This window comes from Gigantopelta aegis, chromosome 1, assembly GCF_016097555.1.
Source record: "Gigantopelta aegis isolate Gae_Host chromosome 1, Gae_host_genome, whole genome shotgun sequence".
NCBI lineage: Eukaryota > Metazoa > Mollusca > Gastropoda > Neomphalida > Peltospiridae > Gigantopelta > Gigantopelta aegis.
Genome location: NC_054699.1, coordinates 14,925,509 through 14,950,274, shown reverse-complemented (window position 1 = coordinate 14,950,274; position 24,766 = coordinate 14,925,509). Strand labels below are relative to the sequence as shown.

Below are 24,766 nucleotides of genomic sequence, written 5' to 3'. Positions count from 1 at the left end.
CACCAGGCTTTTAAAACTAGTTTGTTGTAAACAATCTGCTGTATCTGTATAAGAAATTGGTATTTAGTGGTGTAATATCTTTTGAAAACGTTTCTTTTTACTATTTACTTGTCTGCATGCTTGCTTTTCATGCATAAATGTTTGCTGGCTTGTACATATTTACGAACTCACTGGTGTAGGAAGCGGGGGGGGGGGGGGGGGGGGGGAGAGGCCCCCCCCAACACTTTTCAGATATTTTGCTTTATATTTGCTTTATAATAGTGTAAATTATGTAAATATAAACGTGTGCCCCCCACTTTTTGGCACCTTCCTACGCCACTGGAATTTACTTATAGCTTCTTAACAACGGTATGCACTGAAAGAGTAAATAAAACTATAAACTATATTATAGCACGTAGTGGAGTGATTATGAGTTTATTGAAAATGAGTTTGTGTTTTGTATCAATAAACGATGTTAAAGGACATGACGGTGTGTAATAAAAGTTTAAGCTAAGGAAAGATAGTGGAAAAAAGTAATTTAAAATTACATTATTCTTTGTGCTCAGATGAGGTCATTGGATCATAGGCTCGAACCTCATGAACCGACGTGTTTGTAGGAAAGTGTATATATATATATATATACATGGAAGGAAATGGTTTATTTAACGACGCACTCAACACATTATATTTACGGTTACATGACGTGGGATATATGGTTAAGGACCACACAGATATTGAGGGAGGAAACACGCTGTCGCCACTTCATGGTCTACTCTTTTCGATTAGCAGCATGGGATCTTTTATATGCACCATTCCATAGGCAGGATAGCACATACCACGACATATGATGTACCTGTCGTAGTACACTGGCTTATATATATATATATATATATATATATATATATATATATATATATATATATATATATATATATATATATATTAGTCCTTGCTGCTAATGGAAAAAAAATGTAGCGGGCTTCCTCTAAAGAAGACAACTTGTCAAAATTGCTAAATGTTTGACATTCAAGTTCTTTTTTTGTGTTAAGTTTTACAACTTATTAGCATAATAACAATAGAAATATTAATTTAGACAATCATAAAGAAGATTAATTAATCAATGTTCTCTAGTGGTATCGTTAAACAGAATTTTTTTTACAGGAAATACCTAATTTAATTAAATATACAAAACAAACTAAAACAAAGTAAACCTTTAAAATTTAAAAGTGCCGCTATTGTCTGGTGCCTCAGGATTTAGGTTAGATTACGGCCCTAAAATCTTTATATTACTGGTTCTTTTTTTCCCCCTTTTTTAATAAAGCATTCATTATGGCTTTCCATTTTACTAGATGGAGATTTCAGGGCAAAAAAATTAAAGAAACCTTTGCAATCGATATTTATTTTTATTTCAACCATGAAATTCATATAATTTTGCAATAGTTACAATTAACAACTAACAGATGTCGTTAACTTGATCGATTTCGAGTTTTTGTCTTCCCCTTTGTCCGGGAGTTAAATTCCGTTTCGTATTACATTTATATTAGAGAAATTTATGGGCCAGGCTGTCGGATGATATATATTAAAACAAGAACTGATTTCCTATGGACTTGGAAGTCAACCAACCGAGAAGCTGCAGTTAAATTAAAATGAATATTCATGAACATTTAGCTTAGACAAATATTTGATAATGAAATAGATAGCTTTCAGAATGTATGTAATTTTGCTCAGATTTTAATAAAAATAACATAACATAAATTAGATCACAGAATATTTTTACATATATATATATATATATATATATATATATATATATATATATATATATATATATATATATAAAATGGCAGGATTGTGTAAATTAATTTTATGTAATTTATTTGAAGGTTGGGGTTTTTTCAGGTCACAATAAAATTAAATCAGTTTATTCCGCCGTTGTTCCTTATGTTCTTGTTTTTCCAGCTTTTGTATAATTTGCCAGGAAAAATTACCTTCATTTAATATTCTAGATATCTGGTATTAAAAAAATAATAATAATACGAAAATCAAACATATGAAACAACAATTCTACCAAAAATAAATATACAATTATGACGAAATATTTTAATTGAATTCATTATAATTTAAAATAAAAAATTTTTAAATTGTATAAATTCCCAAAAATTTATATAATTTTTTGCTTTTAAAGTATTTATTTTTATTTTACTGAATGAAAATTTGTCATCAATTCCCAGATGTTTCACACACCACGCGCACTGTCTATCCTTAACAGGAAAAGTCAAGTGTTCTTCACGGACCACTATAATACAACAAACATCCACCACAACTGAAACATCTTTCATTCACCTTTCAAACCACTCAACTGTGACGACGACGACAAGTCACTTTCTTTGACAGACACATTTTTACCGTCGAAGCCACTCCCCTGTCACGGGTCAGTTACAAAATTATGGCTTTCGTACAGATCACGTGACTGCGGTCTCCGTCACAATTGGCTGAGCTCCGACATTGTTTCTGTGATGGTGTTTTTTAATGGCGACACGGAAGCGTTCTATAGGACTATTTTTGCTCTCACAAGCTAAAGAGCGGTCACTCCGAGCCGTCGTCGCCGCATTGCCATGTCATTTGATGTGTCTGGTCGGAGTACTGACATCTGATTACATACTGCATGCCACGGGTAACCAGTCCAGGTGGACGTAACACACACACACAGACTCATGGACGGACCTCTATACCTTCAAGGCCCATTCAGGTAACTTAGTACTAAAACAATCTTTACTTTTAAGTTTATTTTCAATTTCATAACATTTTAAGACTTATTCAATTAAAAAATTATAGGTTCAAAATTGAATGACCTGTTAATGTAATTTGCATGCAATTGTTGAAAAATGTGTTGATTTTCCTCCAGAAAATATCTGAATATTTACACATAAATTTACTTAGAGATAGTTATAGTGTAATTTATTATATTTCTAATAAAATACTAGTTATAAAATATTGTTTAAACCTGTCCAATTTTAAAAATTAAAATATCGTCTTTCAACATTTCGCCTGTTCAGTATAAATGTCTTCATGATTAAACGAATAAGACATACTGGTTATATATGCAGGTAATACTTTTGCCATTATTTTTGGCATTATTTAAACTTTATATATTGGATATAACTCTTCATTATACTTATTTAACCTATTATTTGTAAAATGTAAAAATTCAACTAAGTGAGTTTAATGTACTGTTCGATTATTAATTAGTTTATTGTTGAAAAGAAATATTTTTTAAACCAGTAAAGATTTAAAATTATGTTGATATCTTGGTTTAATCATTAAATTATTTGGTGTCTTCTACAATAAAAGTAATAAATTGTCATTTTGTTTAAAATAGTGTACCTTATTATTTATTAGTAGTTTATAAAAGATAAAAGCTAACTTCAGTTTGTATACTAAATAGGTTTTGTTTTTGTATAAATACTGATTTTATTTCTTCCAACATGCTAAAGTTAATGACTTTATGTTTAATTTAATTTTTATATTCCTAAGAACTATATGATTAAAATATTCGAAATATATAACAATAAATGAAGGTAAATAATTCTAAATACACCGAGATTCAAAGACAGGTCAGATGAAATAATACAAATTAAATTTAATTCATAACTATCTTGTAAATGTACAAACTGACAATAGACATACGAAGATAACAACTTCTAATGACTTCATTGCAATGAGTATGCACTTAAATTAATATGTAATTGAAATCATTTCTAATTTTAAAAATACATTTTCACTCTATTTTATTCTGAATAGACTAAATACACCAAACTACATATTTATATTAAGGTTCAAATACTCTGGTGAAAAATAGTGCACCTCATTCACTCAGAGTGATATGCAAATTTAAAATGTATGCTACCCACAAAATGTTATGGCTAATCCAATATTCCACTAGAAAATAGTTTGCACCATTGCTGTTACACATTAAACGTAGAGGACAAATTCAGTTTTGTATTTATTTACAATCTTTACTCAAATTTAAGAGGAAGATATATATATATGTGTACATCAAATCGTTTTGTTGGAAACATCGTTTTGTTTACAAGTTGATCCAACTTCTATAAGGTAAAAATATTTAACAGATTCAAAACCTTGTTCAATACATGTGAAAATAGAAACGCAACTGTTCAGTTAAAAGCTTAACAAACTTCTACCAGTTAACTATATTTAACAGATTCAAAACCTTGTTCAATGCATGTGAAAATAGAAACGCAACTGTTCAGTTAAAAGCTTAACAAACTTCTAACAGTTAACTATATTTAACAGATTCTAAACCTTGTTCAATGCATGTGAAAATAGAAACGCAACTGTTCAGTTAAAAGCTGATCAAACTTCTAACAGTTAAACATATTTAACAGATTCGAAACTTCGTTCAATGCTGTGAAATTGGAAACTCCATTGTTCAGCAATATTCGACATTATAGTAAATTATCCATTGTAATATATCCACCCAGTCTTTGTAAGGCGTACCTAAGCTCGGTGACTACAGCACTAACAAAACATGTGCTTGTGGTACAACCACCATTAAAAAATATTATGTATGCCTGTAAACGACAGTTTTGGGCTGAAAAAAAGAGAGAAAACAATGAAACTTAAAACTTGTTAAAGTATGGTTTACATTTAAGTAGTGTTTTATATTTACCCATAGTACCTCCAGGACGTTTTATCAAAATGCATGTATAAAGGTTTTTTTTGGTTTTTGTTTTTTTTCCATTAAAAGTAACTTGTTAATTGACTGGATGTAATATCAGATTCGTTTTTACCGAAATAGATCACGACAAAGCTATTGGTGTATGTGATACTAAAATATTAATATTTTAATGCAGAAAGACTTCAGGTTAATAAATAAATGGTGTATGTGTTTTTTGTTTTTTTAAAGACAACAAAAAAGAAGCAAAACAAAACAAAATACAACATACCATACTATATCATATTTGAAGAAACATAATGGCCAAATAATTAACCGCCATTAGAAAACACACAAGACTACTTTAGATCAAAATGTGTGGTTTGAGGAATTTTTAAAAAGAAGAAAACAATATATAATAAAATATAATATATAATAAATGTTATTACTTCATGTTTCGTGTAGAATGTCAGTAAACGACATATAGATTACAATAAAACAGGTAATTAAGAGCATTATACTGTTCTATTACATTTTAATTTGAAATCTTATATATTCATGGACTTATATTTTCGTGGTTTTGCTTCTTTCTTTTTTGTCCTTTTTAAAAAAAAACACATTTCGTTGGGTACTTAAATTTACTTAAAGGTACTATTATAAATTCGTATTATATGAGTAAATGTCTTATATTTTCGTTGTGTTCTTAAACGCCTTGATTGCACTGGTCAATGAATTAAACGAAAATTAGTCCACCACGAACAAACGTCATTTCACATTACTGGTGTGTACCCTTTCACAAACACACAACACTTTCAAACGTATCGATATATATTATTGGTAATCTGGGGAAAAACCCCGTAACCTCAAATCCTCATTTTGTATTTTACAACGATTATGACTTTTTGTAATATGTACGTGTGTACTATACTCTATAACCGTACGTTCAAGTATTGTTTAATCAACCTCTCATCATTTCTAAACGGGTTAATATGCTACCTGTATATAATGTTATTATAATGTATGTGTGAATAAATATTTTTGACAGCATAGCAACGCGGAAAATGCCTTATTATAGCTTTATTATTTGTTTGTTATGACACAGAGAGGGTTAAATATTAGTTTTTTCCTAACAGAAATTCTAAACCGTAGTTATGGAATAATATAATAGACATAAAAATTATGTCTCGCAGTTTATTACCGGGTGTTTGGATTCTAAACAATTTAATGCCTTTGTCTTTTGGTTATAGTGTGACCAGTATATTTTAGATTGTATAGAATATGACCATTTTCATAATGTTAAACTAATTTATTGCGTGGCCGTTATGTTTAATTCAGAGCCTTTTGTCTTTTGGTTCAGAAGTAACCAGTATCTTTCATATTGCATGTGAGCATCGCCTTTATTTACCATTATACTAGCAGGATTGCAAAAGAAATTGGGACATATATAAGTCTCGACAAAGCAGAATTGCATACATCGCGTAATGTTTATTTTTCTTCAAAATTCACATAAATGTCATACAGATTGCTTGAATATGCAGTTCAACGTTGGTGTCAAATACTTTGACGTCAGTAACGCGGTGAATACATACCAGGGTTCATACATTCCCCGACCGTATGGTGGTATTAAATTTTATGACCAAAACCATAAAGTTATGGTTGAAAAGCTCTGTGTGAGTAAAGAGGTTTTGAATATGACAGCAGCATTGGCTAGTATGTGAAAAGATGTTTCCGGAACACCTTGGAGGAAACAATACTGTTAAGTATTCATTGTTAAGTTTGCCTTGATCAATAGTCTTGATAATGTGTTAAGAAGTTTTGCTTTTGTACAAGCCTATCACAAAATACACGTGCAAGGTTGCTTTAAATAAGAAACGACAAAGTATATAAGCATGTTGTATGCAATCCGATCATGACATTTGGACGTACGTGTACTGCTCTTTACATCATGATGGGAAAATGTACTTTTAAAATCAGAATATTGAGTAAGTTTTTATTAAAAGTTTTGTTAACGTCTTTACCTTAGAAAGAAATATTATTGCCGTCCTTCTGCAAATCGCCAAACCAATATGAAGTAAAGGTGCATCTGAGAATATATTTCAAAATAAACACGCCAAAAAACCTATTTAAAAAAGTCTTAAATTTGTTGCATTTAGTATAGCTAAGTAAAACTAAATATGGAAATGGCTACGCGTTTTGAAATAAAAGAATAATAATTTTATATATACACAATATGGCTGAAATATTTTACCAGTTTGAACTCTGAACAATTTTGTTAATGTATGTGGAGCCATGTATCATTTAACTAACTTTAACAAAATGTCATATGGAATTAGCTGTTTAAGTTCGCGTCTCGGTGAATCATGCTGGAACAAATTGTGTCAAATTGCCTAACGAAATTGTAACACACATTTCTGAATTAGGAATCCTATTGGAGGCTGCGGGTTTCCTTACCTTCTATCTCGAGAGACGAGAGGTAGTCCAGTGGTAATTATAAGGTGCTCTCCTGATGCGCGGTCGGTCTGAGATCGATCCCCGTCGGTGGGTTCATTGGGCTATTTCTCGTTCCAGACTGGTATATCAAAGGTTGTGGTATGTGCTATCTTGTCTGTGGTATGGTGTATATAAAAGGCCCCTTGCCACTCATGGAAAAATGTAGCGAGTTTCCTCTCTAAGAATATGTCTCAAAATTACAAAATGTTTGACATCCAATAACTGATGATTGATGAATCAATGTGCTCTAGTAATGTCGTTAAACAAAACAACCTCCCCACCTCTCTCTCTCTCTCTCTCTCTCTCTCTCTCTCTCTCTCTCTCTCTCTCTCTCTCTCTCTCTCTCTCTCTCTCTCTCTCTCGATCAATTGTTCAAATAACCATGCTAGATACCAAACAGCCGTAGTTTGAAATATAATGAAATGCCATATTAAAGAGATTGTCCTGATTTTTCAGTCCTAACAAGACTTCCGTTTGCCCCCCCCCCCCCCCCCCCCCCCCCCACACCAAAATAAACACACATCCTACTTGTTTCCCTTTTAAAATCACTGTCTTGCGTTAATATGTTTCAAATATAAAGCATTATATGGGTAAATATAGTTGGAATGACCGCTGTCGTACGAAATTATTGTAAACACAAATATATTGATATTGATATACCATAAAACATTAGGATGTCCAGAAATGCATTGCTTATAAATAAATTCATATTCTAAGCAAGAAAATATAAGTAAATTGTAATTTTAATAATGTAAACATATTTTATTTACCGAAAATCTGTTTAAATGGCTACAACTTCAGGAAAATCTCTTTAAACAAATATCCCTTCCTTTCCGAATTATACAACGTTTATTGGGTCTCTAACGATAAACAGGAAACGTAGAAATGTTTGGTAGATGTTGAATACATTTTAGATATGCGTTATAACTAATTTATTAAACATATGTTCACATCAACAATAAAAGTAACAAATTATTACAATACCATCTGTTAATTTTTGCACTAGTCCAAACATACTTTTTATGTATACAGTAATCATAATTTAATTGCAAAATGTTTTCAATAATTTCGTTTTTAACGAGTATATGATCGAAAATTTTGAATAACTGAATAATGTTTGTGCCTGAAAAATGTTTGTTTTTGTCAAATCAGGATCTGAAATAGTATAAATGTGTTGATGTTGTTGGGCTTCTTTTTTCTTTTTTTTTTTTTGTTGTTGTCGTTTGTTTTGATTTTCTTTGGTTTGCTTTTATTATATTTGGGATTTTTCTTTGCTTAACTTCTTGACATTTTATTGGTATTTTAATTTTATACGATACAACAATATCAGTGTTCTCGCTTCCCCATTTAAGCAGGGCGGCCCGCCCCGCTATTGCATTTTGCCGCCCTCCTTTTACGTTCTCCGCCCTCCTTTATTTTTCATATAATATAGAATGTTGTATCGTGTAAAATTAAAATATATATTATATAATATATTATATATAATATATATAATATACAGTATATTATATAAAACGACATGACGTGTATATTGACACTAAATAATTATAAGCAATAACACACATATAAATACAATCGTGACAAAGGTAATGATTGGTCTTAATACACTTAATTAAATAGATAGAATAGATGTTTAACGACACCCCAGCACGAAAAATACATCGGCTATTGGGTGTCAAACTATGGTAAATGCAAAACTTAAGTTACACTGAATTAATGCCATGAGTAATGTCAACCTCATGCCAAGAAATTATCTTATATTTTACTTCATTTAATTTTTTAAAGATAACTTACTGTTGTAAAATATACTGAAAAGAAAATGGTAAAAAACAAAGAAAAATAAACCGAAAGAAAATCAGACAAACTTACCAATAGCAGATACATTCGATTGTACTTATAACGTGACTGTACCAAGCAGCACGTGCACAGATCTACATGTTAATAATGTTATTAAACATAGCATTTTACACTTGAATTTGTCTCTTTTTTAGGCTAAAAATTATTTGAATTGAAACATGTAATTTGCATTGTAAATGTGTGTTCGCTGCATGGATTTGGTATCTTTGTGTGTCGTAATTATACTTTAATATAATTTGTTTTATTGTATGCTGTGTGTTGTTAAGAATATCATTCACAACAAATAATATGAAGCAATATATTTACTTTAAAACAGGTAAGAGACGATCTTAGGTGTGTGTTTTCGGACACTAGACTTTACCCAGAAAAAAACCCCCATATGTCTGAATCCTTAAGGGTGAATGTAATAATAGAATAAATTAATAAAAATATTAAAAAGGCGACTTACACTATCTAATTTGTTTTAGTCATATTCCATAAAACACACAATTGTTTTAGGACTAAGTTTGCTGCCGTTGTAACATGTTTCTGATTAACAGAGCTTCTTTTATCTCATAAACTTACTTACATATTAAATACATTTTCTTGTTTAGAACATCAATGTCTGTATATTTAATGTGTTTCTGGTCGTCTTAATGTTTGTAGTATTCCAAAATATGGATGTTACATTCTTATAATTTCGTACTTACGAATAAATATATATTTTAAAAAACCCACAATAAAAACCATCTAATAAAATGATATATATATTTTTTTTAAAGCTACATTAGTCGAATATATTTTGCAATGAAGATAAACTCAAGATAGTTCTTTTAATAAAAACGATTTCATGAAACAGCATATAAAACACTGAACAAAGGATTTTGCTAATTAAATTACTATGGTTGTGACTAATAGTTCGTGAGAAAAAAAACCCCACACAAACCAAACTGCTTATTTAACTTATTAACAGTTTAATAAGATTATGTACTTGACACATGAAATTTAAATTTATTTTAAGTGTTTTCATTTTTTTTGTCACGACTACAACAAAACTGACATTTGGTCATAGTAAAATACAATTCTGGAAATCAGAAATACAACCCTTACAGCCCTTATTTTCTTCATAAACCAAATAAAGAAACCCTGCTATTTATAGCCCTGTGTTGAGCAGACAATTATATATCAGCGAATTTACTGATCATTTATATACTTAACAAAATTAATTAAGGCCATAGACATATTAACATATTGGTACATTTTTGCAAGTACTATAATATGTTAGCAAGTTTTTATCACAGTTGATTTCTAAATGCTGTTTGAGTAAATTGTGACGAATGAACAATGATAAAAAAAATGCAAGCTTTAAGTACTTTGTAAAACAAACAAAAAGGTATTTTATAATATAAAGAAAAACGCGGAATATATCTACTGGAAATTAATTTTGTTGAGTATAGAAGTAACTGTTAAGGTAGGTTAGACCAAACTATTAAAATAATCGATTAAATTAAATTAAATTAAAAAATTTGTGTTTGGATTTGTCTTTTACCATTTTATTATTGTTATTTATTTTTTTAAATTATTATTTATTATAATTTATATTTTGTTTCGTTTGATAAAATGAAACATAAATATTAGCAATTTTAAAATATAAATGTTCGGTCCAGTCATGTTTAAAGCGAGATTGATAAATTAACGAGATCCGCCTCTTTAAAAAATGCACGCCCTCTGTTTGCACGTGCATATCACATGACGCACACGAGATCGCTGCCGGACCCCCGGGGACTATCCCCTTTCTCTCGTTAGTGGTGGATGCGTCTTAATCTAGATCGTCCCGTCTCAAGACGACGCCAGTTCCAATATCGGCTAGTGACTGGCAAAATATGACAAATTGTAACTGTTCTAGATTTATCCAACCTGCAATTATCCCCGATGTCAGCTTCTTTTAAACGTGAAGGAGAAAGTGGCTGGAATATGTAGTACATGATTTTGTTCGTGGCTATCTATATAGAGGGGGCGGATGAAGGATTATATTGTGTGGAGAGGGCGCAACTTAGCATGCATACAATTATTTTGAAAGTAAAATGACTAGATGCCACTTTAGTACAGTAAATATGCACTGGTTGGGTAGGTGAAAGTGACACAGCAGATAATAAAAATAAAAATAAAATATTTATTTATTTATTTATTTATAACATGACGAAAAGTTTTTAATGAAATAAAACAACATGTATTTATTATTTACTACTACGTTAAGGTAACAAAATATAATATGTATATCATATAATGCACTATTATGTGACAACGTAATAAAAGAAAATATTTATCATCTGATAGAAATTATTTTTGTATATTAACGCATTAATCCATATTTTATTTTGAACATACAGTTATTTATAATAATAATAATAATAATAATAATAATAACTGTACTTCAGTGAAGTAAAACAAGTAACTATTTCTTCAAAAACTCTTTAATGTAATAAATTTATAAATTTTATTAAATAATAAAATATACATTTCCCCATAATATACAAAATGTACATTTTCTATAGTAGAAAACGGTTTATGTCAATGAAAAACGTTTCTTAACAAACTACCGTATAGTTTTACAGATTTAACCTCATTGTTAGTAACGAGTGAATAAAAACTTCTGCAACAGCTAAGGTGGGCAGAATTATTACTGATAATCGATAATGCAGAACACATAGACTTAGGTACAATTGCGCGTGCTTTACATGGCTGTGCCATCAATTGCCTTCACCCCTGTATCAAAACGAGATTTAACTTACACAATTTGTTGCTTTCCTGTGATATTCATATACTCAGAATTTTAATATACTTGTGATATTTATACTTTACCTAGCTGTTTACATCGTGTTTTTGAATTATATATTGATGTTGATCATCACTTCATGCATTATTTTACCATAGTTTAACACCCTATAGCCGATGTATTTTTGTGCTGGGGTATCGTTAAACATCAATTCATTCATTAATGACATTTTGTTAAGATGGGTTTTAAAAAACCCAACTTACACTAGCATGTTATGCAAGTTGGTATGGGTTTAAAACTCGATATTATGTTTTCGTATGCATTTTAACTTTACTCATTGAAGAGTTACATGTCAATTCATCATTTCCTTTTCACGCAAATGAACTACGGTAAAACAGAATAGTGTTTACAAATGTGTTTTTTTAAAAACATCTTTATATCGAACATGAGGACATGATAAAGAGAGAGAAAAAACCCTACCTGGGTAATAAACAAAATATCAAACTGAATACCAAACATTATCAAGTTTATGTCCCACGTAAACCTTTTTTTTGTCACTTAATAACACTCGTGACTGCTGAACATAAATGTGGTAATAACTGCTAACTCGTTTATTATTCTCTGTATTTATATAACGGATTAAGAAATGGATTTGTTATTTAAATACAAAGTGTTTTGTTACTAGAATGCTTTATAGTTTTATGGTTGATTATATTGTAGGGTGTGTGCGTGTTAAAATCTTTGTTTTAATCAAATTTTCCGATATTATATATTATCTGTATGTGAACTGGTTAAGAGATCCTAAGCTATGTACAATATTTCAATTTCTCTGTAATACAATAAAATTATTATTCATAACGCTTGACATTTAATAGCAGAATCAGACTTTAAAATACACCTCAACTCAAACCACAAATTCTCCAAATAAACGTCAGATTTTGTATACTTGTGGCTAAAACAGTGTGTTATTGCAGCAAAAAATGTTTTTCGTAATTTCTATATAATATTTTTTACGAATCTTCAGTAAGTACGTGAATATAATACATGTACATACATTTTGCTCCTAAGACACAATACATAATTAAAGTTTGTTTTGTTTAACGACACCACTAGAATACATTGATATATTAATCATCGGCTATTGGCTGTCAGACATTTGGTAATTTTGACATATAGTTTCTACGGGGGGGGGGGGGGGGGGGGTTCATTAGTAGCAAGGGATCTTTTATATGCACCATCCCACAGACAGGACAGCATATACCACGGTCTTTGATATACCAGTCGTGGTGCACTGGCTGGAACGAGAAATAGCTTAATGCGTCCACCGACAGGTATATATCTCAAAACGAACGCACATCAAGGGAGCGCGTTATCACTGGGCTAGGTCCCGCCCTTAGGACATACTTAAAGGATATTAATAGAACTTCCATTTCTTACCAAGTTTATTTTCCGGATAAAATTTATTACACGACGTAAACTAAATACAGTATAATATTTATTACCGTATAATCAAGTTTTAAACGATTATTTTGCTTGTTGAAATTATTCAGTGAATGAAAATCAATAACTTGTTCAAATTTGATGTCAGTATATATAATGTATTAAAATAATTTAATTTTACGGACTATTTCATTGCGAGATTGATGGGGAGTTCGATAAACCTCATACTTTCCTTAGTATCAGGACCGGCCTCGGTGGTGTCGTGGTTAAGCCATCGGAAATAAGGCTGGTAGGTACAGGATTCGCAGCCCGGAACCGGCTCCCACCCAGAGGGCGTTTTAACGACTGAGTGGGTAGGTGTAAGACCACTACATCCTCTTCTCTCTCACTAACCACTAACCACCTAGCAACTAACTCACTGCCTGGACCTCAAATATATAAGTACAAAAATTGATTTAAAATAAAATATGACACGATTGTTTTGAACCATATCAACAGTGATATGACTTTATCAATACTAGAGGCGATGATCAATAGCCCTCAATAGCCAATGATTAATAAACCAATGTGATCTAATGGTGTCGTTCAACAAAACAAACTTTTATCAATACGATGATGTTTTTCAGTATCTCATTCATTTCAATCATTCATTTTTAATATGTTCAATTAGGTTCAAGCACGCTGTACTGGGTATACAACTCAGCTGTTGGGGCTGTCTGGCTAGGACAGAGTATTAATAGATGGTGGTGCATATAAAGCCGTATATACGTATTGTTTATTTGTAAATCATAAGCACTCCCCGAAGAATTTAAAAATTCATTTTTGGAATTACACATACATTCAGCAAATCATAGACGTCCATCTCCAGTATCACTAAATACTGCATGGAATAGTATTTTATATTAAAAAATATATATTATATCCATTTTATATATAATCTCGTCACTGTATTTTGAGTTATGTCTGTATATACTTTATGAAGAACTCCTGTTATCATCTTGTCATTGTAAATATTTATCGTACACTAATTCTTCATTTGACGGCCTGGGTGTATTAATAAAATTTCACGTGGACTTTCAAGTTTAGTGACAGAAACATTGGTACAGTGGCCCCCAGAACAGTTATTCCCAGACGCTTGGGGTCTTTCCCTCAGTATACATCATATAGAAATATGGACGACAAGACCGTTATGCATGGACAAAACCACATCTCTGCTCAATGCAGAGTCCAATGGGAATTTGGCAAAATAGTGCCTCTTCTACAGGAGGACAGCCACTCGCGAGGATATTCTTTAGTGGATAATGCATCCTTCCTGCACTGCTCAAAGAGGACTGCCACCCCAGGACTAGTTTACTAAATGAAAATTAGGCCAGGACAGAGCTCACTGGAATAGATGTTCCCGTGAAGACATGTTTAGATGTCCTCACAGGTATTTCTATTCCAGTGTACTCTGCCATAACAGTGATGATATCAGGTGTTCGCGAAATATGAGCATATCCTGTCCCACCGGTGGGACCATGTCATAAGTACTGCTACCACAGCTGTCAAGAACACACACACACATAGATACAGACACACACACACACACACACACACACACACACACACACACACACACACACAGATGCACACACACACAAACACAAATACACACACACATACACACACAGATGGACACACATACCCAAATACACACACATACACACATACATATACACACACACACACACACACACACACACACGTGCGTACACACGCATAGACACACAAAAATACTCTTCTAAAAAAACCCCACCCCAAAACAAACAACAACAAATATAATATTCATTTTATTCACCTGCAGAGAAGTGCACCTAGTTTCTTCCAATTCTGCCAGAGTCATACGGATGGGTTCGACAGTCGAGGCCAGCGCGCGCACTGACAGATCGCCCTCGCGTCTGACAAACGACCCGGATGATAGATGGCACTGTGCCAACTCTGGCAGGATGATTATAGGCCCTATGCTTCCCTAATTATCAATTTTTCCACCTACAAAGCTGTGATCGAGTAACAACGTTCCCCCACCCTTTGGTTTTAACAAGGTCGTCTCCATTCTGTAGGCTGACAACACTGGGTTTATCCCACAATAATTGGCCCAACTTACCCCTCAAAGAAGCATTTTGTCATTTTGAGAAATTTCGACATGGGGCATTAATAATGCCATATTGTGTTTCCCTGTCGCAAACCTCGCTCGTATTCTCACAGCGGTTGTAAAGTGATAACTTTGTTTTGCGACGAACAAGCCTTTATGATGAAATTTCAATGATTTTCTTGTTCACTTAAATTCTACAAATTGTTTCTCGCAACAGGTATCAGTTATCGTGATCGATTATACGGTCATTTCTGAAACACCCATTGTGCTGCTACACCACAATAGGCAAAAAGGTATAGAAACGGCGTGAGAAAGTGTTATTTCGCAAAAGAGCAGATTATCATAAAATTTAATCTAATGAAAAATGAATTATTGTTCGTGTGAGAGAAGAAGATGATAAATATTATTCACCGTTTGTTAATTGTTTAAAATCATTTCTATTACAGTGTTATATGGTGATCCTTCACCGTGTAGATTAATCTGTCATATAATATATCACACAGAACAAAATGCTTTGTTTTAGCCAATTTAATAAACACTGATTTTTTTTCCATAGAAAATTATTGAAAAGTCGATTATTTGTACCAACTTTAATTAGCAAACGAGCAACTTTTAATCGATAATTTATATTAAAAACCCCCAGCAAAAGTTATTCCTAGTACATTGTGGCCATTTGTTTATTTATTTATTTATATATTATTTTAAATGTTTTTATTTATTTATTTATGATATATATATATATATATATATATATATATATATATATATATATATATATATATATATATATATATATATATATATATATATATATATATAAACAAATAAATAAATAAGTATATTATATATTATTTAAAAAAAAAAAAAAATGTATTTATTTATTTGTTTATATATTTAGTTATATTTATTTATTTATTTATATTTATATTTATATTTATATTTATATTTATATTTATATTTATATTTTATTTATTTATTTATTTATTTATTGTCTGTTAAGTAATTAATTTGTTTGTTTATATCATCATCATTGTTATATTTCATGACAAATATTATATTTTTATGACATTTCTTTGACCTGATAGGTGGGTGGTTGGTTTCTTGTTGTTGTTGTTTTTTTGTTTGTTTTTTTGTTTTGGGTTTTTTTGGGGGAGGGGGGTTTACCTATTCTCTTAGACCAGGTACGGCACCATCCTCAACTATGAGTCGCCCTAAGGCCCCGTATGTGACGAAGTCATCCAGCATAGCGATTAAACACGAAATCGTCCGAATTAACTACGTGATGATTTGCCAGTAAACCGACGTCGTGTCAGTCTATGATCGGAATGCAAAGAAGCGTAAAAGATAGCTGAGAACCGGTCAGACGATAATCGTTTTACTTCGACACGGTTACCTAATGCGGGAAAAGAAAACAAGAAAAAAAAGAATAAAAAAAACCCTCGATGAAGTAGTTCCCGCCTTCAGCTTTACGAGCCACCTAATCCGCTATCATCGCCAATAGATTAAGCATGCAAACACTCAATTGAGCTTCAAGCACGCGAGACTGTAAAATAGGACTCTTTCTCATTAAATATTCATGCGCTCTGCCTCACCGTATTTCCCCGCTGTGTTAGCACGCCAGTCTGTACGGCTGTGTGAGATGCTTTTGAATACTTTATGCCTGGTGGGATTAATTCATATTAAATGTGGGCCGGGTAGTTAGGGGCACCACACGGAGATATTACTGTCATGTGGAAAAAAATCAGAGATTCATGTGTGACATATGGGTGGAGAAGTAGAGAGAGAGAGAGAGAGAGAGAGAGAGAGAGAGAGAGAGAGAGAGAGAAGAGAGAAAGAGAGGGAGGAGGAAGAGTAAGTAAGAAAGAGGAGGGAGGGAGAGAGAAAGAGAGAGAGAAAGAGAGAGATAGAGAGAGTAAGAGAGAGGGAGGGAGAGAGAGTAAGAAAGAGAGAGGGAGGGAGAGAGTAAGAGAGGGAGAGGGGAGAGAGAGAGGGAGGAGAGAGAGAGTAAGAAAGAGAGGGAGGGGAGAGGGAGAGAGAGGAGAGAGAGGGAGTGAGAGAGAGAGAGGGAGGGGGAGAGAGGGAGAGAGAGAGAAGAGAGAGAGAGAGCGAGAGTAAGAGAGAGATAGAGAGAGAGAGAGTAAGAGAGAGATAGAGAGAGAGAGAGTAAGAAAGAAAGAAAGAGAGAGGCAGGGAGAGAGTAAGAGAGGGAGAGGGGGAGAGAGAGGGAGTGAGAAAGAGAGAGAGAGAGAGAGAAATAGAGGGAGAGAGAGAGAGAGAGAGAGAGAGAGTAAGAGAGAGAGGGAGGGAGGGAGAGAGTAAGAGAGGGAGGGGAGAGCGAGAAAGAGAGAAAGACCAAGATATATATATATATATAATGTCTGCTTTACGATAAAGAGTTATTAGAGGGAGTTGCAATTTCCAGTGTTTCGGTGATGTGTATTTTTTAAAAGTTAAATGCATTTTATGTCATACATTTCTGCGCTCTATGTACAGGTTACAAATTACTCCAAACGTGTAATGTCATACACAAGTTGTATATAGTTCAAGTTCTTTATTGTTTTAAGTTACACAACGTGTAAGCTTTATTATAAAAACAGCAAATTATCATAAATACATATTTTCGATATTGGATAATGGTGGAGAGCGTTTTAGCACTATCCAAAAACACATTCATACGTGAAAAATCAATACATGGCTAATATAAACGTAATAAACAATACATACATGCGTGAAAAATAATTACGTGGGTAGTAATAAAGAGGATAACAAATATAAACACATCACATACGTAAGGAAGCTAAAGACATACATCGATATAACTAAACACAAAGAAAGAGAAAAAATATTTTTAAAAAACAACAACTAACAATAATAAATTAACAATAAATAAATAAATAAATAAATAAATAGATATAATTAATTAATTAATTAATTAATTAATTAATTAATTAATTAATCAATCAATTAATTAATTAATTAAGAAACAAAGAAAGAAAATATAATAATAAAGAAAAAAATATGTAAACTATATAACTATATAATGTATATAAACGTGTATTTTTGTCGGTAAATAAGGGTATAGAAACATTGTATGTGTTTGTGATTTGTCAGGTCTTGAATATTTTAGAATCTTATTGACGCCCTCAGCGAGACATCTATTTTTAATAGAATTGCACTTTCCAACACGTGGACTATAGTGCATAACACTAACCACACTGTGTATCGCAGTCAAGTTAACTGCAGTGCATGTACGGACACATATCGCAATCAAGTCACAATTAGTGTACGTGTACGTGTCGCTATACATAATAGTACAAGTACACAGTGTAAATCGTAACCTCGGTGGTACATGTATAATATATTTTACCAATCTGAAAACAAATACTAGTAATTGCATATATCTTCTTCTTTAAAACATAATCAGTCAATTTAATATTAAAATTAGCTGAGCACCTGTTCGTTTTCCTTTCTCAATTAATATACACGACTGTCATAAAACTAGCAATAAAATATATATCTTATTGTGTATTTCCAGACAAATTCCAATTTATTTTTATCTGATATTCTGGTGCATGTATATTTTTTATATCGACTGCGAGGCGCATAATAATACATATTTGCATAATGTTTATTTCATTTTGTAATTATTGGCAACTACAAAATGTAGCATTGTACTGATTCACGTACACACTGGCTTTATTTCATACTTTATAAGGCGTACAATTATTGAAGCATGCTGTAGAACCAATATATGGTAATATTTTATTGATAATTTCATTCGATACTGTACGTATTGTATATTGTACAGTTTTCTATCCTGTATTATGTTAAAACTCACTGTAGATAAAGAATCCAAACTTGAACTTGATGTCCTGCCTGTGGAAAGCGTATATAAAAATACTCTCTGTTTCTTACCTGTGAATAGCATACTGAATGACTACGGGTTTCCTCTCTAGCACTCTAGACCAAGTGTGGCAGTGAATATATTTAAAGGCATAATGTCACAGATTTAAGGACCTTATTTCTCTAAAAATTAATAATAAATCAAAATTAAATTAACTTTTACAGAACAAACCTAGCTATTGCATTACTTTAACTACACCATGATCGAAGAACCGATGGTTAATAATAATAATAATAATAATAATAATAATAATAATAAATCAATGTGCTCTAGTGATGTTAATAAACAACACCAACAACAATAACAAAACAGCTTAAAGGGACTGTCCCGAGTTTGCAGCCATTGAAAGATGTTTGCGATAACAGAGCCTTGTTGGCAACTACTATTTAATATTAAATACATTTTCTTGTTTAGAATACCAGTGTCTGTATATCGAATGTATTTGTGGTCGTATACTAATGTTTGTAGTACTCAGTTTTTACTTTAATTCGTGATATATATTTTTTCGTACGTACGAAATTATTGTGAGGTAAAATCCGGTTTGGGCTACTACAAGCATTAGGACAACAACAAATACCTTGTAAATACAGACACTGATATTTTAAATAAGAAAATGTATTTAATTTGTATGTTACATCATCGAAAAGACTCTTTTGGTCGGAAACATTTTACAATGGTTGTAAACTCAGGACTGTCCCTTTAACATCTGTGCTTGCTTTTAGTAAATTAAGATTCAAACACGCAGCCACGGTTACACACTTCAGCTAGCTGGGATGTCTGTCCATGTCGGGTGTAAATGGTTCGTTGTTTTGGTGATGAAAACGTCGATGTATTATGAGCCACTAAAACTCAGTTTGGGTGGGTGCAGATAATGAGATGCGAACCCAGTAGCTACCAGCCTTAAAATAACATATGTTGGCTAACTATTAACTGAGCTGTGTTTGTATGTTTTGGTGATGGAAACGTCGATGTATTATCAGCCATTATAACTCAGTTTGGGTGGGAGCAGGTAATGAGATGCGAACCCAGTAGCTACCAGCCTTAAGGTCACATATGTTGGCTAACTATTAACCGAGCTGTGTTTGTGTTTTTTCAGGCCGATACCTCTGTACTGTCCTCGACCACCACTGCTTGAAGGGCTCTCGAGAGCCTATCCTGTCCCTGCCATAGCAGAAGCCGGAAGGACTGCCCTCAAACTGGGAACCAACGCGGAGAATCTTGGGAAAGTATCCACTTCCGCTTTAACGACCTTCCCCTACAGTCTGAGCCTGTTCGACCACGTCAGACGACAGCAAACGAACTGTTTCCGTGTTTTTGATGCGCTGCCAAAGATTCATTTCGGACCGACGCTAAGTCAACCAACCATCGTGCTTTCAGAGAGACAGGCTTCTTCTGTTCAGCAGTCCAGAGACATTTTCAGCTTGAGGCCGCCACCGACGGCTGCGCAGAATGAAAAAGTAGTATCCGCGGAAGCACTTCCGGGGTCAGTTGTTGGACAGATATCGGATCCATACTCTTCTCAGTATGGCTACGGACGAAAAATATTCCCTTGTTCGCAGTGCAGGTATACGACGGACAGACGGAACAATTTGAAACGACACATGTTGACAATGCACCAGGCGTGTTCCAAACTTCTCGAGTGCTGTGGAATTCTGTTCGCCACAAAAGCCTCGTTGCGAGAGCACGCCATGATTTTTCATTACCATGGATACACGTGCTTTTACTGTGGCAGGCGATTCTGCCGGAAGGCGTTGCTGAAGCGCCATCTGTCCGTCCACAACGGCCAGAAAGACTTCGTTTGTACGATCTGTGATTACGCCACCAGTCATAAGAGTAACCTCGAGCGTCACCGGAAAGTGCATTCCAGGCAGGAGGATGGGCGGGACAGAGAATCGACGTCAGCGACCCCTGGTGACGACACGAGAGACCACTCGGGCGACGAGAACATAACTCTGGACGTCAGTAGTGACGAACTGTCCCTGTGTTCCGAGGATGACGAAGAAATCAATGTCCATACGGACTGACGTGTTTCACATGAGAACAAAATGTAAAGAATATATTTAATGTTTGTCTCATTGTGAGTGATTGTAGCTTTTTCGCAATTTTTTTTTGAATTTTTTTGTGTGTGTGTGATGTATTTCAATGCAAGAGAATATTTGATGAGCTATGTAAAAGAAGAGAAGAAGAGTTTTTTTATTTATTTATTTCTGGGTTTTTTATTATTATATTATTATTATTATATTATTATATATATATATATATATATATATATATATATATATATATATATATATATATATATATATATATATATATATATATATATACTGAAACCTCTCAAGACCGGATCCTCTGTAAACCGGAATTCCATCAAAACCGGACGTTTCACAGTCCCTTTTTAACAACCAGTACAGAACTTAATCTCTTTAAAGCGGATCCCTCTAAATAACGGACATTTTTATTGGTCCCACGGGTGTCCGGTTTAGAGGGGTTATATACATATATATATATATATATATATATATATATATATATATATATATATATATATATATATATATATATACGCATGACTTTTCTTTTCTCTTTGTCCCTTTCTAAAATATTTTTTTCTCAATCCGATTCAGGTTACATTTCGTGTTCGGTTATGTAAACCCTGGATAGAGCTTGGTTGATATCGACTTTAATAAATAACTAAATAATTAAATAAATGAACGAACGAATGAATGAATGAAAGAAGAAAGAAGGAAGGAAAGAAAGAAATAAGAAAGAAATAAACCCATAACAACGTTAAAATTGTTACCCTTTAAAAAGCACACCTGAAATTGGTCCTGAAGCGATCCTTAGCAAATGTTTTGTTTCACTATGACCCCAGGAATATTTTATATAATTTTAAAGATATTATATTGAACTCGTTAATTACTAAAATAGTACGATATGTTTTTTTAAGAGATTGTCGAATTCCAGCGAACGACTGATTTCGCCTAATCTGTTCCAGATGACATCATTACACCCATAGCGGAAGTAGATCTTTATTTATATTTGTATTTAAATTAACTACATTGCTTTGTTATTCATTTGATCAACCTGTAAGACAAGCACGTATTGTTGAAAGACAATCAGATTCACTACGTTTTAGAAACTATTCAATATTTCCGTATTACCAATATCAGTGGCTTAGTGGCTAACAGGTTATCGGGTCGCTTCCCAGCGTCGGTTCCAACAAGCGTGAGTTTTAGCTACTCAATGAATTGGTGTAAAGCCACGGTATCGACTTCCATTCTAACATTAGCCGATAACCAGAGAGAGAGAGAACGAAATCTATACCTCGAAACGACAAATACCAAAACATCGTGACTATAACATTAAGTTAAACAACAAAGTATGGTATAATGTATAGATATCAAATGAATTGTGTAAACTTTGATAATATTTATGTTTACATCCACACAGAATATATAGTTATGTAATGTATCACTGGTTTACATGTTTAAACTGTAAGAGTCATATTTGTTACATTGCTGTAGAAATATGACGTTCTGTCATACTGGTATCACATATTACCTACTTACACTTTAGGACGTAATAGGCTTATTTCTTACATTCCAAAGAATTTATTATTTCTTTTCATATCACCAGTTAGGTCTACTGGCGTACTTTTAAATTGCAGGAATTCTTACATTCTGTCGTATCACCATTTACTGGTTTACTTTTAAAATGTAACAATCCTATTTCGTTTGTGTGTACAGGAGTTTGACATTCCTTCGCCTTAACAATTTGTTTACATTCCTCTAAGGTTTACAGCATTATGTTGTATCCTCACTTATTATTGGTTTACATTATCAAATGCAATAATCCCGTTTCTTACCTTCATTTGCGATTTATTATATTTAGTAGTATTACTACTTTACATTTAAAAAACGCAAAACAATCTGTGTGTTTTGCAATCCTATCATATAGGATGTTTTTATACTGACTGGTCGCCTATTCCAAGTTTACGTTTTAAACTGTAACAATTACATTTCTTCTATCATTGTAAGACTTATTATCATACAGGTAAACTGTAATGCAGTGTAGTTCTCTTTTCTACATTCACAGGATCATTACATTGTTTTGTCACCAATTACGTTTTTACATTATGAACTGTAATAATCCTATCACTATAAGACTTATTATAATACAGGTTTAGAAGATAAAATGTAATGCGGAATGGTTCTGTTTTCTACATTCACAGGATCATTACATTTTTTGTCACCAACTACGTTTTTACATTATGAACTGTAATAATCCTATCACTATAAGACTTATTATAATACAGATTTAGAAGATAAAATGTAATGCGATATGGTTCTGTTTTCTACATTCACACAGGATCTGATGTATTATGTCGCAAAATATTAATAATATCTCTTGCATTCTTATAGGGTCTATTACACTGTCTTGTCACCAATTACTTCTTTACATTATAAACTGTAATAATCCTATTTATTACATTCCATTATTTAATTATTTTACATTCCAATATGTTCATTTTTTCCCTTGAGAATTACATTTTTTGCTCACATTATTTATATTTTTGATCTGAAGAAAACAGACATTATTTTCTCAATGTACCATCTGATTTTCATTGTGGTGTCTTGTCGGGACTATTGTATTTTTATTATTAACATGAAAATAAATTTTTATCTGTTTTTTTCTGTGTTTGTTATATAATTTTAGTCTTTCCAAGCAGTGAACGTCATTGTTTTCTGACTATGGTATACATTACAATCTATTTGCACTGTTAATGTACTCTGACATTTTGGTGGAGTGTAAGCATCTCAAAGAAACTAGAAAATATATTTTTGGTCAAAGAGATATGATGGAATCCTTACGATTCCGTCCAGAACTTGTATTACAGTTTTTACGTGATACTGACTTTTATTCTAAATTTTAATTATATTTATCTGTGATATTTGTATTCTTTGCACAGTTCTTTACACTTCTTATTTAACTTTTTAATTTTTATATTGATGTTTCTCATCACATTATTGTTGCCTTTACCATAATTGGACACCATATAGCCTATGTATTTGTCGTGCTGGGGTGTCGTTAAACATTTAATTATTTATATTTTACAATCTATTTATTTCTGAACCGATTGATTTATAAATTACAAACAAAAATAGTGGAGGTTTTGTTAATCACTTCTATTTTTCGTTTTTTCGTCAAATTAAAAACAACATTATTTATCAAAAATAATCAATGTTCATTGACTATAAACATTTTTAAATGAAATTAACAGAAGAATCATTTACAAGTCAAAAAGAAAACTCTAATATTCCAGAATTACCAAATGGTTGACATCCAATAGCCGATGATTAAAAAATTATTAAAACAAACTTTATCTTTTACAAAATACAATGGATCATAAAACAAATATAAAAAATGTTTTATTTAACGACGCACTCAACACATTTTATTTACGGTTATATGGCGTCAAACATATGGTTAAGGACCACACAGATTTTGAGAAGAAACCCGCTGTCGCCACTA

General features: G+C 32.3%; 1 protein-coding gene across 1 annotated transcript; it reads left to right on the top strand.

Annotated features, from left to right (window-relative positions):
- Nucleotides 1-2,516: 2,516 nt before the first annotated feature.
- On the top strand, nucleotides 2,517-21,512 carry LOC121390304 (zinc finger protein 534-like). Its single transcript, XM_041522125.1, has 2 exons — nucleotides 2,517-2,728; nucleotides 20,328-21,512. Exons 1-2 carry the CDS (start codon nucleotides 2,694-2,696, stop codon nucleotides 21,253-21,255), a joined length of 963 nt encoding a protein of 320 aa, XP_041378059.1. The 5' UTR covers nucleotides 2,517-2,693; the 3' UTR covers nucleotides 21,256-21,512.
- Nucleotides 21,513-24,766: the final 3,254 nt, after the last annotated feature.

Bases quoted from the DNA above. Each gene is read 5' to 3' on its own strand.
- LOC121390304 (XM_041522125.1), top strand. From the start codon at position 2,694: ATGGACGGACCTCTATACCTTCAAGGCCCATTCAG. The intron at 2,729-20,327 runs GTAACTTAGTAC...GTGTTTTTTCAG, and splicing joins TACCTTCAAGGCCCATTCAG to GCCGATACCTCTGTACTGTC.